The sequence below is a fragment of the Chrysochloris asiatica genome, unplaced genomic scaffold, assembly GCF_000296735.1.
Source record: "Chrysochloris asiatica unplaced genomic scaffold, ChrAsi1.0 scaffold00133, whole genome shotgun sequence".
In the NCBI taxonomy this organism is placed as follows: domain Eukaryota; kingdom Metazoa; phylum Chordata; class Mammalia; order Afrosoricida; family Chrysochloridae; genus Chrysochloris; species Chrysochloris asiatica.
In genome coordinates, this window is record NW_006408651.1 from 1,672,929 (window position 1) to 1,689,135 (window position 16,207).

The window sequence follows — 16,207 nt, forward strand, 5'->3', positions numbered from 1 at the left end:
GCACCACCATAGACAGCTTGTAAGTCCGTCTTCTGCCTATAACTGATTGGAATACCTAAAATGGGGCTACAACGTGCCCAGTGAAGGAGGCTTCCTGCGGAGCCTCTGCAATACATAAGACTATAGGTGGAAGCCTGAACCACATCCAGATCTCCAGAGATGGGAAATTCCCACTTGAAAGGACAAGCAGATCAACCTGGAGGGGCTAGAAGAACAGAAGATGCTTCTTGAAAGAAAGACCTACAGGAAAAATATAAAACAACATAGGTAGACCGACTGTTACTATAAGAACAAGCAACTTGCTTGCCCAGGAAACATCAAGGCAAGTGGTCAGGTCCCCTCAATGCAAACCCCCTTCCAAGACTAAGACTCAATGGGAACACATGCTGTGATTGGTGACCATGCTCAACACCGATAAGGGGAAGTGAGGGAAAAATAGCAATGAAGCGGTGCGCTAAGCCCTACAACGTTCAATAGACTTCTGTGAACCCGGGTGGAGACCTGGTTGGCCAGCAGTGTAGCAAGACCTGGGGACTCTTGGGCCCGGAGTCAGTGACATAGCCACAGAGGACTAGAGTGGAGAGTGAAGCGTCCAGCTGATAAGAAGAGAGGGCATATGCATAAGAACACCCACACTAGCAGATAATACCCACTTATCCTGGCTTCAGTGACTGTATTATCAGAGCTCAACCAGAAGTAAAAAGAAGAGGAGAAAAAAAACCCAAAGTATTCTCATACAATTTGATGAACTTGACCTACACCTTTGGAAGTAGTAGCTCAAAAGATGGAACAAGTCCTTACAGCAAGAATCATTCCCACCCCCTCCACACACAGAGCAGGCAGGGATGGGCAACTTGGACATTGGCAACCCAAAATGGGGGGCGGGGGCTACAAAGGCAAGAAGTGACTGGCTTACAAGCTTTCAAGAGGGAACCTAGATCCAGAGGGCCTGGAGGAAAGTAGACTCTCCAGTGAGTAGTATTCAATCTGACTACGTAGGGCTGATACAATGAAATGCAGACGGGTCTCTTGTGATACAATAGTGAATAATTATCAGGACTGATTGTGAGGGTCGGAAATGTAAAGGCAGATGTTTTATAGCAAGGAGGGGAGAGATTAACTTTTCAGTCTAGGAGCGGAAGTCCCTAGGACCATCAAGGGAGAAGAGCAGAGAGCAGGACTGTACCCAGAAAAGCAGTGATGCCTGAAATGGAGGCAGAGATGATGACGTGGAGCGATGAAGCAGCTGGAGACTTTAGATCCAGAGAGGGAGAGCGACTGTGTGCTGAAGACCTGGGGGGTATGGGGGAAGGACTGCATGGAGATTGTAACCATGACAATGAGACAATATAGATAGAATGAATGTAATACTAATGTTCTCCCATGTAAACTATCACATAATTCACAATAAAACCTTTAAGAAAAAAAAACCAACAACAACAAAAAAAAAACAAATACACTACCACTGAGTTGATTCCAATTCAAAGAGACCCTATCTTTCACCTACTGAGTGGCTGGTGGGTTTGAACTGTGATACCCAGGCCTCCTTTGCATGTCTATGAATGACTAACAACAAGAAGCATCAGCTAACAGCCCCCCTCCCTACTGATGCAATGATTAAAGTATTTTGCTACTAATAAAAAGGTAGGCAGTTCAAATCCACAAGCTGCTATGTGGAAAAAATATGTGATAATTTGCAATAACAGGGTCACTGTGAGTTGTTATCAACTTCTCAGCAACAGATTTGTTGTTAATTCAGTTCTGACTCATAGAAACCCTGTATAGGATTTCCAAGGAACGGCTAATGGGTTTGAACCATGGACCTTGTGATTAGCAGTCCTACACTTATCCTACAGCAATGGATTTAATACATGTTTAATTGCTAAGACAGATTTAACCCTTTCAAGACCAAATTATTTTCTACTTCAAAATTTTTATTAAAATGACATCATGTCAGTGATGGAAGTTCCAGCCATCACACTGTTGGTGGTGGTATTGTTAAGCGCCGTCAAGTCAGTTGTTTGACCAAATACAGCAGGCTAATTTTTAAGCTATTTTGATCATTCTGTATGACCCGTGAATGATGTTAAAAGTTTTGGCAGAAAAAAGGCTCCCCACCCCTGGAGCTATGGTAGTGCAGTGGTTACTAATCAGGCTGCGAACCACATGGTCAGCAGTTCAAAACTGTCAGCTGCTCCATGGACGAAAGATGAGGCTTTCTGCTCCCGTAAAGATTTCCAGCCTTGGAAACCCTGTACAGGGTCGCTATGAGTCGGTTCTGACTCCACGGCACATCACCACCACCACCCCTCGTCTAAAATGAGTTCTGGTAGCATAGGGGTTACAAGTTGGGAATGCTAACTTCAAGGTCAGCACTTTGAAACTACCAGTTGTTCCCCAGGAGAAAGATGAGGCTTTCTTTCTGCTCCCGTAAAGATTTGCAGCCTCGGAAACCCTGTGCAGAGTCACTATGAGTCAGAACCTACTTGATGGTACTTAACAACAATTCACTAACACTCCATTCAAATTAGTTTTCTTTAAAAGGCACTGTTGTTACTAAAACCCTTTGGCAAAAAATAACCAATAAGATTACAAAATAAACACTTCAGAATCTCATTTAGGTTGTGTCTTCTTTATTTAATTTATATCATATTTCTCTCAAGAGAAAATAAAATGGATTTCAAAAACATTTCAATTATAAGAACCCAATTTACTCCATATTGTTGTTGTTGTTAAGTGCCACCCAGTCGGTTCTGAGTCATAGGGAACCTGTATAGGGTTTCCACGGCTTTAAATCTTCATGGGAACAGAACGCCTCATCTTTCTCCCATGTATTCCACCAAATTGCTGTTGTTAAGTGCCGTTGAGTCGATTCCGACCCAAAGTGACATAATGTATTCCATATTACTCAAACATTAATCAACTAAAAAACTATTTAAAAAAGTTCTTTTGCTTTTTTAGGAGCTGCCTAGATACAAAGCAAAAATACATCATCTGTAAGTAATGCTCAGGCTTAAAATTGCTCTTTCCCCCCTTCATTTTCAAGCTGATCCCAAGCAACACTTTTGTTAACTAGATCAACTGTTTACATAATATCTCTCAGATAAAACTGGCATCAACTGGCTTCACAGAAATAAAGTCATTATAAGAGATCACCATGTGATCAATAACTCATTAATAATATTTGCTTTGTCAGTTATATTGAAGAATCAGAAAAACACTGCACTGAGACTTTTTATCCTAGACTTTTAAAACTTGAGACTATTTCTATTAAAGAGAAAAAGTGGAAATACAGAATTTTTTGTACAAAAACATTAATTTAATGAACATCATATTTTCATTGCTAAAATTGTAGTCAAATTCAGTGAGTAACCATTTAGCTAATATGAGATGCTTTTATTCACATTTATAAAACAATCTCTCTCATTTTGACTTCAAATGCAAATGAATTCTTTCAGGAATAATTAGCATTGGGTATAAGTCCAAGATATTCACTTACAGTTTCTCAGGGTAGTCCAATGGAATGTTCTTGCTAAGTGTCATCAAGTCAATTGTGACTCATACTGACCTTGTACAGGGTTTCCAAGGAGCAACTGGTGGATATGAACCACTGACTTTGTGGTTCATAGCCCAGTTCAAATGAACAGAATCCCACAAGAGCAAAATTATAATGTCATTATCCATGTAAATTTGATTTTGTAAAAGGAAACGACTTGAGTATATAAGTACTTTGTTTTTTCAGTTGGTATTAGATTATACCATCACTCATTTGTCAATCTGTCGTACTGTGGTGGCTTCATTGTATTTTTCACCATACTTATTCTGTATGCTGGGCAACTGATTCAAGAAGCCGAATTATATGAAGAAAAACGTGGCATCAGGATTGGAGGAAAACTTATTAACAACCTGCAATATACAAACGATACAACCTTGCTTGTTGAAAGTGAAGAGGATTTAAAATGCTTACTGATGAAGATCAATGACCACAGCCTTCAGTATGGGTGGCATCTCAGTATAAAGGAAACAAAAATCCTCACCTTGGTGGTGGTAGTTGTGTGCTGTGGAGTCAGTTCCGACTTATAGATACCCTCACCACTGGACCAATAAACAATATCCATATAAATGGAGAAAAGATTAAAGTTGTCAAAGACTTCATTTTGCTCAAATCAATCAACACTCACGGAAGAAGCAGTCAAGAAATCAAACAACATATTGCATTAGGCAAATCTGCAACACAAGACGTCTTTAAAGTGTTGAAGAGCAAAGATGTCAGTTTGAGGACTAAGGTGCGTGTAACCCAATCCATGATATTTTAAATAACCTCGTATGCATATGAAAGTTGGACAATGAATAAGGAAGACCTTAGAAGAATTGATGCATTTGAGTTATGGTATTGGAGGTGAATAATGAAAGTACCATGGACTGCCAAAAGAACAAAGAGATCTGTGTTGGAAGAAGTACAGTCAGAGTGCTCCTTGGAAGTCGGGATAGCCAGACTTTATCTCTCATAGTTCGGACATAGTATCAAGAGGGATCAGGTCCTGGAGAAGGATGTCCTGTTTGGTAAGGTGGAAGGTCGGAGAAAAAGAGGAAGGCCCCCTCAACAAAAGGAGTGGCACAATGGCAGTAAAAATGGGCTCAGGCGTAGCAATGATTGTGAGGTTGGTCCAGGACCAGGCAGTGTTTCGTTCTGTTGTGCATAGTTGTTATGAGTTGGTACAAACTCAGTGGCACCTAACAACAGCAACAACAAATAGGGTTTCGAAGGAGCAATTGTGGGTTTGAATTGCCGACCTTGTTATTAGCAGTTCAATGCTTATCCTACAGCACCACACCAACACTCCACCTTCTATCTTTAAAATATACAGATATAAAAGAGAAACACTCAAGAAAAGTGTCTTTTCCAGTGTAGAGTTGTACATGTCTCCACTAAACAGAAAAACTCATTTCCCATTACAGGAGCAGAAACTGACAGACATTCAAATGAAATTCTGGTCACAGTTAGTGTTTGTCACCTTCACTACCACCCAACACACCAGAAGGCTTTTCTTCTCAGTCTGGCAACTTACATGAAAAAAACCCTACTAGTGCCTTCCAAATAAATGACTTAATAAGACATGGTCATTCATTCTTTATATCTGAAGAACTTTTTTTTTTTGGTATTTGTTACTTCACTTAACTATCAAAATTCCTTTCTTTATATTCTCATCACTTTCCAAATGTAATGTACTGAATAAAAACTGCCTAGATGAAGGAAGTAGGGGGGAAGCAGCAATGAAGTTGTAAACTAAGTCTGACCACATTCAATAGACTCCTACTAACCTGGATTGAGACCGGGTTAACCAGCAGTATGACGAGACCTGGGACTCCTGGGCCCAGGGGCAGGGACATGGCCCCAGAGGACTAGAACGGAGTGTGAAGCATCTAGCTGCTGTGAGGTGAGGGGAGATGCACAAAACACTCACACTTGCAGATAGTACCCATCTGACTTGGCATTAATGGCTGGATGATCAGAACACGACTGGAGGAATAAAGAGGAAAATAAAGAAAGAGTAACCCAGTACAAGTGGATGAACTTGACCTATGCTTGTGGATGCAGTATGACAAAGGAGTGGATAAGTCTCTACAGTGAGGATCATTCCCACCTCCATGGTACACAGGGTCGACAGGGAGGGGGAACTTAGATCTTAGCTACCCAAAACTGGGGTACTACAAAGGCAAGAAGTGACTGGATTACAAGCTTTCAATAGGGAACCTAGCTCCAGAGGATAAAGGGAAAGGTAGAACCTCCACTGAATTGTTTCCAACCTGTCTGGATGGGATTGATAAAAGGTCAGGGGGAAAGGATGCCTGTAGTTCAATAGGGAATGATTGTTATCAGGTCTGACAGTGAGTGTTGGATAGGTAAATGTAAATGTTTGGTACAAAAGGAGGGGAGCGGCTGATTTTACCATCTAGGGAAAAAATCGAAGTAGGAGACACTGTCCGGGGAGGAAGTGCCACTAGGGATGGAGGCAGAAACGATGACATGGACAGAAGGAGCGGATGGGGACTCTGGATTCAGGGAGCGAGAGGGGCTGTATGCTGGCAGCCGGGGGGCAGGCATGTGGGGTGTACCCTTTTGGTTGTTTGATGATGCATGCAGGGGATTGTGATCATTGCAATGAAATAAAATACGATAGGATGAATGAAAAGATAATGTTCACCCATGTAAACTAACACATAATTCACAATAAAAACTTTAAAAAAAAGTGAATAGAGAGAAATGCTATGGACTGATGGTACATGGAGGGGATTATAATCTTTGTAATGAAACAAGATATATGGTATATGATTTGTTGAATGTAAAACTGATGACCTGCCCTGTAAGCTTTCACTCAATCCACAATAAAAATCTTAAAAATAAACAAATAAAAAGGATGAACCTCGGAGGAGATCTGCAAGGTTATCTGCTAAACCTGTTCCTCCAAATTCAAAATCTAAGTCTAATAAGGACATTGCAAAGAAAGAAGATACCCAAAATGAAAAGGGAGATGCTGACAAGGATGGGAATAACCTGCAGAAAATGGAGATGCCAAAATTGCCCAAGCACAGAAAACTGATGTCACTGGAGATGCCAAATGAAGTGTGTGCAATTTTGTACAGTTTGAAATACTATTTTTTTGAAAGCTTTTGTTGTGCATTGAGTGATGTTTACATGGAAGAACATCAGTTTTGCACTATCCTATCGTACTTCGTATCATTGCAATGATTACAATCCCCTCCATGCCCATTCAACAGTATTTGCTTCTATTCCCTCTGGCTTTTTGTAGTTGTTGTTGTTTTGATGTACACAAAAACACTCAGGAATATATAATCATTTAAACAAGCCAAGGGCACATTCAGGCCTGGCTCCTGGGCAACGACACACAGCCTTTCTCTATCCATGAGTCTAGAGTCCTCAACTGTTCTATCTCTCCATGACCTCATCTTTGCCTCCGTCTCTGGTGTTGCTGCTTCTCTGGATCGGGTCCCACATTCTGCTCATGCTCTTCTCCCTTGATAGTCCTAGGGTTGAAATACTATTTTTTAATCAGTATTAAAAGGCTTATAAAAATGCAAAAAAGAAAACTGCGTAGATGAAATGAAGTGAAAGTCTAAAGCAAACAGAACAAAAATGTTAGACCCAAAAATAATTCAATCCAATTCTAGTCAACATGCATCAAGCAACTGTCTAGTGGATAGGAAATGAGTTTTATTTATTGCTTATGCATGCAGAAGGAATATTATCAAATGTATAAACACATAAAATCCTGAATCCCTAGGATAGAAATGAAAACACATACTAATTGCAAATATCTAGCAAGCACATGTTGAAATGACTAGATGGCACCCAGTAACAATAGCAAACACCTATTATCAAGCCAGACCAGTTCTTGGAAAAGGGCATCATGCTAGATAAAGTCAGTGAAAAAAGAGAAGATACTCAACAAAGTGGATTAGACACAGTGGCTATAACAGGAAGCTCAAATATGACAAAAACTGTGAGGCTGGCTCAGGACTGGGCAAAGTTTCACTCGGTTGTATCTAAGGTCACTAGGAGCTGAAACTGACATGATGGCACCTAACAACAACAAAAGCACACATAATGCTTGACACATAAAAAATGTTAAAAGAAATACATCTTCACAATAAAAGCTTTAACAAAAGAGGAAATGTATGTGAATAACTGAATGAACAAACAAGGCAGGAAAAACAAAAATTAAAGACTTAAATTTCTAGATAATCCAGGTTTCAAATTTTCTGCCCCATTAACAAGTCAAATACTCTATATTGTAAGTTAAGCAAATGTAAAAGTGCAAATCATCAAAGGTTGTTTAAAAGTTTTGATCTTGACATCAATAAGGATGTTAAGAAGACATATCAAGATGAATGAGTAACCTGCCAAAATCATACTGGTAATTGGCTTGAATACTAATTGTTGATACAGAAACTTGACTCAAACCCTAGTAGTATAAAATTGCATTCATGATCAAAAGGAAGTTATTTTTTTTTAAATGCACAATTTTTTCCAGACCTAAAGAAAATCAAAACAAAAAATCAAAAAGAAATGGAGCTGTAAAAACAGAGCTCCAGCAATGCAGTTGACTTTGCTTGTCATGGCTTTTTAAAAAAATAAAGCTACAACCAAGGTAAATAAGTAGAATGCAACAATTCAGGACATCAATAATGTTTCATCATTTTCATGATTGAGGACTAGTTGTTTCAGTTCAGATGTTAAAATCTAAGAAATCAGAAACTGATTTTAAAAACAGATCAATAATAAAGCAAAAGGCAGCTGAAAAGTGTATTCTAATTCTGTGATTTATCCATCAAATGAACCAAATCTTCAAAGGCAGGTTATTAGAACCAACATGGATCCTTTTGTACCCTATCTTAAAATCTATGTGACTAATAAGACAAGAAGGGGATCTAGACACTCTTAATCGTAACAATTTCTTAATAAAAACATAAAATGAACCACATACAAAATTAACTTGCACAGAAAATATTGATTTTATAATACAAATGATCATAGAATTTTTATTATTTATTTGCATAATATTTTTTCATTAGGCTTAATTATAAAATAAAATGCCAATTTTACTTTTTCAAATAAATGAAAGTCATCATCTACATTTACTACTCATTTGGTACCTAACATGTGAAATACTTCACACTGGTGAAAAGGTTAAAGAAACCAAGATGGGGGTACTTCAGATAAGAGTACAAATCTGGTCATATGTCGTCTAGTGCATGTATTTCCTGATCAACTGTATCTTATTCAGACATATAGTATACAACACTAGTTAAGAATTATCTTTAGGTATAGCATACTGCAAGGAGCTCTGAAAGTGTAGCAGATATCCACTGGGTTGCTAACCCACAAGGTTAGCAGTTTGAAACCACCAGCTGCTCCGCAGGAAGATGAGGCTTTGCTCCCATAAAGATTTATAGCCTCAGAAAATCCATACAGGGTGTCAGAACTGACTCCATGTCACACAGCAGCAGATGTTATACTGGAAACATACTGCAAATATAACAGTTGTGTAAGTTATTTAAACTCTCCTTGCTTAGTTTCACCATCTGTAAAATACAAATAATGATAGTACCTACCTCAAAAGATTTATAAAAGATAATGCACGTATGCAAACCTTGGCACCAAGCATTAAATAGCAGCATCCTCAGTGGTATTTGGATTTTACCACTGGGAAGAAACATACATGCATAGCATAGTAAGCGTACGCTCAATGAATGAAAAATAGAATTCCTTTAACAATTTTTGAATGAACAGGGCAGTTGTGCGAATAAACTAAAAAACAAAACAAAAAAACGATATAGGTTCCGGAAAACATATTCATTCTGATAAAGTAGATATGATTTCAAGAAATTCAATTAACAATATTGATAAAGTGCTAGGTACTATGTTGTATTCCGGGGCCATAAGAAAGTATGAGTTGAATGCCAAAGAGAAAAAGCGGATAAGCTTTGTAGGATAATTAAAGGAGTCTTTCTCTGTACTAAAAGAGGTACAGAGGAGAGAAGACGGAAGGGAGGAGAGGAATCATATTTTTTACATTCAATAGTCACCTAGCCTACAATTGAAAATCACCAGAGCAAAAGACCTGTCTATGTAACCCAATTTGTCTCCTTCCCTTAACAGGATGTTGAATGGTAAAATTCTTCTGGGTGGTAATACACTACATCGCGTGGTGATTTATACACACGATTTATACACACGATTGCCAAAACTAATAAAACTAAACATGTTACGAACAGTGTATTTTTAAAAGTGCCCCCTTTTAAAAAAGGTACATAACTAACTCTATACTTAAATGGAGAAAGACCCAATCGATTTCAAAGTATTTGGGACCAGAAATTTTAAACGTTTCTGTTATATATGATGCAAGAGAAATCATTTGAGATTGCAGACTACTCGAATTCTTCATGTTCTCAGTTTCTGCGTAGTCTAGGGCATTTCAACTGCTGTTCAAAGTACTATGTTAGAGGGCTGTCAGTGGGAACTTTGCATGTGTGTTTCACTGTCTTGTCTATGATTGGAGGAAAATGGCTAGGGAGAAAGAATAAGAGAGGCAACATCACAGTTTTCAACTAGAAATCAAAAAAACATCTTCTAGTTCTGGGACTACAATGTCCAGTGCAAAGTTGTAGAAATCACTCAGTATTCTGTGCCTGTGATAATCTGCTGTACCAGGGATGTCATAAGGACAAAGTGTATTAATTTGTGAAAACACCTTGTATCATGCTCGTCACTGACGATATATTACAGATGTAGTTAAACATAATCCAGACACTCATGTTTTAAAGCTTATAGAACACCCAATGAACTAGAATGGATGGTTCAAGGGGATGGAAACAGCAGATTACACCCTCTCAAAACAAGAAGAGTGGGTGATGTTCCTTCTCTTAATAAACTCCCAGATCTCTAGATTTGATCTTCCAAAACATTTAGCACAATCTGGCATGTATTAAAAAGGTAGTAGTGGGAGAATATGGCCTAAAATAAGTTAAATTCATCCTGTACTTAGTTTTGTCAACAATCCAGCGGGAGATGAATTGCCTCTGGAATACAGAAAAGGCTTAACTCCTAAAATATCGCAGTGCATTCATCAAACAAGCATTTACTGCATTCCTTCGTATACACATCTCAATGCCACTCTGATATTGCGTTGATCCCAGGCACCAGTGAGTGAGTGCAAGGCCTACACGTTTTCTGATCCTCCATCACAAGTCCCTCCCTTTTAGATTTCAGGTCCAGCGGCCTCCGGCCATCACACCCTCTCCAACTCTCCCATCCCAAGAGCCAGCCTCACCAGCTGTTCCGGGCGGGTGGAGCTCCGATCGGTTGGCGCCCAGCGGCCCCGAACATTAACGACACCCAGGAGCCTGGGCTCGAGGCTCAGGCCCGAGAACAGACTCCAACTACAGTAACACCAGCGACTTCCAAACAGCAGTTCAGTATTTTAAGATGAGCTTCCGGAAGCAGGCGGGAGGCGGAAACCGGATGCCAAAACCAACCATTCGTTTTCCTCCCCCTCTGCGCTATACACCTAAAGCCTACCCATTTTGCTCAAAGAAGGGACAGAGGCAACGAAATTAAACCTTTTTCTTCACATAAAGTTACTGATTATCTTGATAATATTTGGAAACTAAAATAACAGAGGACTGAAAAAAGAACTAACCTCCCCGCTATTAGCCTAATGGTTTAGCCCCGTTGCCATAGTGACTGAGAGTAACACCCAGTGTAAACCCGAGACCCTGAAGCAATGGCTACTTTAGCCAGACTGCAAGGTCGGTCGGCAGTTATACGAAACCAGTACTACTATAGGAACAGGTAAGTCGCTGAATGAGGAATTGGACTAGGCGAATTGTCTCATAGGAGGACTTTCCTATTAACAAATGTCCTAATTAAATACGTTCACCCATTTCGCCCCTTAGTCAACTGGTAACATAATCAGGAGTTTGAAAATAGTGTTACTATAAAGGCAGACTATACCTAAAGAGGGGCCAAATATACTCATTTTGAGACGATTTAAGTAAACTCCCAGCATAAAGTTGTAACGTGTAGTGTTGTCGTTGTTTCACATCATCTCTCCCCAGTTTGATAAAACCTGTGTAGTCGCCTTATGTACATATAAAAGCTGGGCAATAAATAAGAAAGACCATTTGAAATATGGTCTTGGCAAAGAATACTGAAACTACCATAGATGGCCAGAAAAACAAATAAAACTATTGGAAGTCGAGCCAGTATGCTCCTTTGAAGCAAGGATGGCAAGATTTTGTGTCACATACTTTGGACATGCTATCAGGAGATGGGTTAATGCGCTGGACTGCAAAGTCGGTTTGAACCTGAAGGTCGGTAGTTCAGGTTCACCAGCTGCCCCTCTGAAACCCTATACAGGGTCTCTATGGGTCGGAACCGACTCGACGGAACTTCACAACAACAACCCAGTCCCTGGAGAAAGACATCATCCTTGTTAGAAGGTCAGCGAAAAAGGAAGACCTCCAAAGAGATGAGTTTGTACCAGTGACCGCAAAAATGGGTTCAAAATGAACAATTGTGGGTCAGACAAAGAATCAGGCAGTGTTTCATTCTATTGCAATATGAGACTGAACAACAGCTGGGCTAATTGGGGTTGCCCATTCTCCCTAACTTTGAGTTCAATTTGTTTTCTATCCTTCTAGAGATTTACACCTCGATTATTCCATAAACTTTTAACTCAACTTTTCTGTAGGGTCCAGTAACTTGAATTCTGCAGGTCTAGAAAGATCATCTTCAGGTTGGCACAAACAGCACACAGACAAAAAGTAGCAAGTAGCGAGCCAGGTTTATTAAGCTATTACTAGTACTCTTCTCAAGGATCTCTGGTAGAGTGGTGGTTATGAATCGGGCTGCTAATCTCAGGGTCAGCAGTTTGAAACTACCAGCTGTTCCAAGGGAGAAAGAGGAGACTTTCTGCTCCCATAAAGATTTACAGCCTCAGAAACCCTATGCAGGATTACAATGAGTCGGAATCAACTACACGGTACATAACAACAAGTACACCTCTCAGAAGAGGAGAAGTGGGTGTCTCTCTCATGAGTGAGAGAGAGCATTGGCTTTCTGTTCTTTCTCCCACTTTGTAGGGTTTTTGACTCGTTTCCCTCAGATTAATTCTGATTGGTGGCAGGGTCTAGGCAAACATATTAGTCATTCGCACCCTTTCTGGTAGTCAGCTCTGCTCTATTTCTCAGAAGTTGTGCTGGGCTTAGTTTCCTGGAATTGTTGATTGAAGTGCCAGGTGTTGGGGTACGGTTAACCTGGCCTGTTAAGTTCCTACTTGGTCCCTAATATTTCTCCCCTCAGAGAGGAGGATCCTAAATTCTTTAAGGGAAATGAGGGCATTTTTCTGTCTGACTACTTCCTGCTAATTCAGGAATACCACCTGCCTATTTAGGATCTTTCTCCTAAGTTTCTATTCTAACTCCTCCTCTTCCTCTATGAATCTAGCCACCACTGCGTCCAAAGATTTCATGGGTATCGTTTGGAAGCCTTGCACCACCATCATTTTCATTTGTAACTGTTGTATTATGGAAAATACAAATTTAATCAACAGGTTAAATACACACACAGACCAAATATTAAAAGTATTATTTGTCCATATAAGGGGGGAAAACCAAGTCATTGAAGGAACACAGCTTTTAATAGTCCCCATGTTTCCAATTAGTTTGTTTTGACTGTCCCTTAAAACCTTGGCTACATTTAACAGGCCTTGTGCTCCTTCCTCTACCTTTCCACTTGAGTTGTGATAAAAAACAGCAGGTGGTATTTGCCAAAGCACATACTCCTCCCTGCCTATCCAGGATACAGTCCAATGCTATTTGGTGATCCATCACCTGCCTTGCCAGTAAGTCAAGAGAGTGTTGAATTGCTTTTATGGCAATATTGGCAACTTGGGCTGTACTCTGCAACAACCTCAGGATGTTTGTAATAGTTTGTGCATTGTATACAACCCCTCCTATGAGGCCAGCAATGGCAGTGACCAGTGAGACCATTCCTGCTACAATCTGTCCTACTCCTCTCAGGATCCAATGTTTCTCTGCGTAGGCATTAGCAGACGTGATATAGGATAAGATCTGAGAATCCTAATTTACAGGCCTCAACCATCCTACTGTGGAGTGCACATATACGTTGGTTACATTTAAACGTCTTAAAGCCCACACTCCTTCAGTGCTATTGTCTCCACATAATCACCATGTCCTTGGGCCTAAGCACAGGAGTGAATCCTCAGTAGGCCAGCTACTGATGTTCTCTGAGTCCAGACTCAGATTTTTTTTACCCATTTCAGATAGCCTTTCTTTGAAAGACGTTGGCCCCTGGGGAAACAACCACTTGGAGCTATACTCCAGGGGTCAGTGGGTTTCCCAGAGCTTTTCCTATTTTGAACCATGTAGGAACTCGGCTAGTCCGGGCCTGCTTCTCAGACAAAGTCCTTTGGAAGTGCAGTTTCAGGTTATATTTTTGGTAATGTCTATAATATTAGTCCATTGAGCAAGATGGAAGGGTATAACACAACTTAAACCCTTTGAACTTTCACTGGCCAGTCCACCTTGAGGACTGTAACTGGGTATCCCTTAAGTTTCCCACAGGGAGGGTTAATGCTGGACAAGCCAATACTTGGAACGGAAGTCAAAGACTCATGTTGGGAAGAACCCTGACTTTTTTTAGAATTTCAGGATGGCACACCCAGCAATTTGTTACATTTTGTCCCTGGGCTATTATTTTTGAATATTCAGTAAAGAAATTTCCAGCTGTTACTGAAAACAGTGATAGGTTTATGACTACAATGCCCTTCATGGTGGTCTCCACTTCCCATTTGATTTATGTATGGCTAGGATAGTGGTATTATATGGTGATGATCTCTCAATTAGCATCTCAGAGCTCTGGAGTTGTTGTATTATAGGAACTAGACCCTGAATTCCTTGTGGTGACCATCTATACTGCATTCTTTTAGGAAATCCAACCCCAAGTGTTAGCTTACTTTTATCTGGATCTATAGAGACGACTCTGGTGGGCTTTCCATTTGCCCAAACCTCTGGATCCAAATCTCGGCATTCAGGAGGAATGTCAGTCTTTTCTGAAAGTTCTTCCTTTATAGCCAACATCTGGGTTACAGGGGTAAAAACCAAGCGGGTCAGATGATCCTGTCCCATCAAAGGGGCAGGGAAATTAGGAATAATGAGCAACTGGTGTGCTAATAACGTTCCCTGCCAGCTACAGGCCACCAGTCGGATGAGGAAACTCCATCAGTTCCAATATTAACACTAGAAGAGGAGGAGATGAGACCACCAAATGTTATGAGAACCAAATAGGCTGCCCCAGTGTCAACAAGAAAAGACACTGGCTTACCAGCAACTTCCATGCGCCCACTAGGCTCCTCAGGCAGGATTTTGATCTGTTCTTCAGGGAAGATGTAGGAGCCTGGGCCCTGTCAGTCTGATGACTCAGGGCATCTATGTACGAGGTGATCTTGAACCCATACTAGAAGCAGTACCCCTCACCATTCCTAGGAGGCCCGTTTGAGCACTCTCTGCACAGGTCCTGGTTTCTCACAGCTGTCGCTGTTTTCTCCAAACCTGGGACCTGGATGCGACCAGACAGGACAACCTTGTGGCACTTGAGCATTAAGAACAGCTGCAACAGCAGAGCCTATGAATTTTGCCTTTGGGTGGTCTTGTGCTTCTGCGTCTAGGTCATGGTTATTGTACACTGAGGTGGCAACTAGCAACAGCTCATGGGGATCACACTGGGAACCAAGGACCTTCTGTTGTAATGTCCCTTTTATGTCCGAGGCAAATTGATTTATAAAGTGGGTGTTTAAGATATTCAGGATCCAGATTGGTATACTTCTGGATTACATCTAATAATCTGCCTCTAAAATCTGTGGGGTTCTCATCTTCTGAATGGTTTCAGCTAACTTTAAGTAATTGACAGGCTTACCCTGAATTTCCCTCATGCCTTCTTTGAGACAGGTTAGCATGTAGTCTCTGCTGCTCTACCTTCATTGCCTGCTTGATCGGTTTGGTAATTCCACCCCGGGTCTTCATTTGGGATGGCTTCTGTGGCATCAGTCAGATGCTGACTAGTGGTGGCATGGGTACAGTCTGCTCTGTGTCTTGCTGCACTTACTATGTGCTGGTTTTCATCCACAGTACAGCAGGAGGACAGCAAGATCATTGTGTCTTTCCATGTTAGATAAAAACTCCGTGCTAAATGCTGAAATTCCTCAATACATTTCTCAGGGTCTATGGAAAAGTTTCCTAATGTGTTTTTACAGTGCTTTAAATCTCCCATGCTGACGGGTACATTCTCTCTTTTAACCTGCCTATTTGGCCTAGTTACTTCTTCAAGGGGGCACATGGATGCATTTATTCCCAGTGGTGCTGTTGAAACAGCATCAGTTCCTTGGGGATGCTAACAGGACTATAAACTGGAGGGATGCCTTTAATTTATTTTAGGGGAACTGTCACCGGACCTTCTGATTGCTCAGAGGGGGCCTGCGACTTTCTCCCCATGTCCTGATTATAATGCTCTCTATAGTGCATAAAAGGAGCTCTGGTAGCGTAGTGGTTACGAATCAGGCTGTGAACCGCAAGATCAGCAGTTCAAAACTACCAGCAATTCCAC

At 40.6% G+C, this 16,207-nt stretch overlaps 2 protein-coding genes across 2 annotated transcripts in view; one reads left to right on the forward strand and one right to left on the reverse strand.

Moving 5' to 3' along the window:
* The window catches only part of GPATCH2 (G patch domain containing 2), a 226,566-nt gene extending 215,546 nt beyond the window's left edge, over nt 1-11,020 (reverse strand). Inside the window, exon 1 of the mRNA XM_006869709.1 lies at nt 10,854-11,020. Coding sequence (XP_006869771.1) covers nt 10,854-10,909 — 56 coding nt within the window. The 5' untranslated portion in view covers nt 10,910-11,020. The remainder of the gene's footprint in view (nt 1-10,853) is intronic.
* Nucleotides 11,021-11,253: 233 nt separating this feature from the next.
* SPATA17 (spermatogenesis associated 17) overlaps nt 11,254-16,207 on the forward strand; it is a 220,638-nt gene continuing 215,684 nt past the window's right edge. The window contains exon 1 of the mRNA XM_006869710.1: nt 11,254-11,374. Within this exon, the coding sequence (XP_006869772.1) occupies nt 11,307-11,374 (68 nt within the window). The 5' untranslated portion in view covers nt 11,254-11,306. The remainder of the gene's footprint in view (nt 11,375-16,207) is intronic.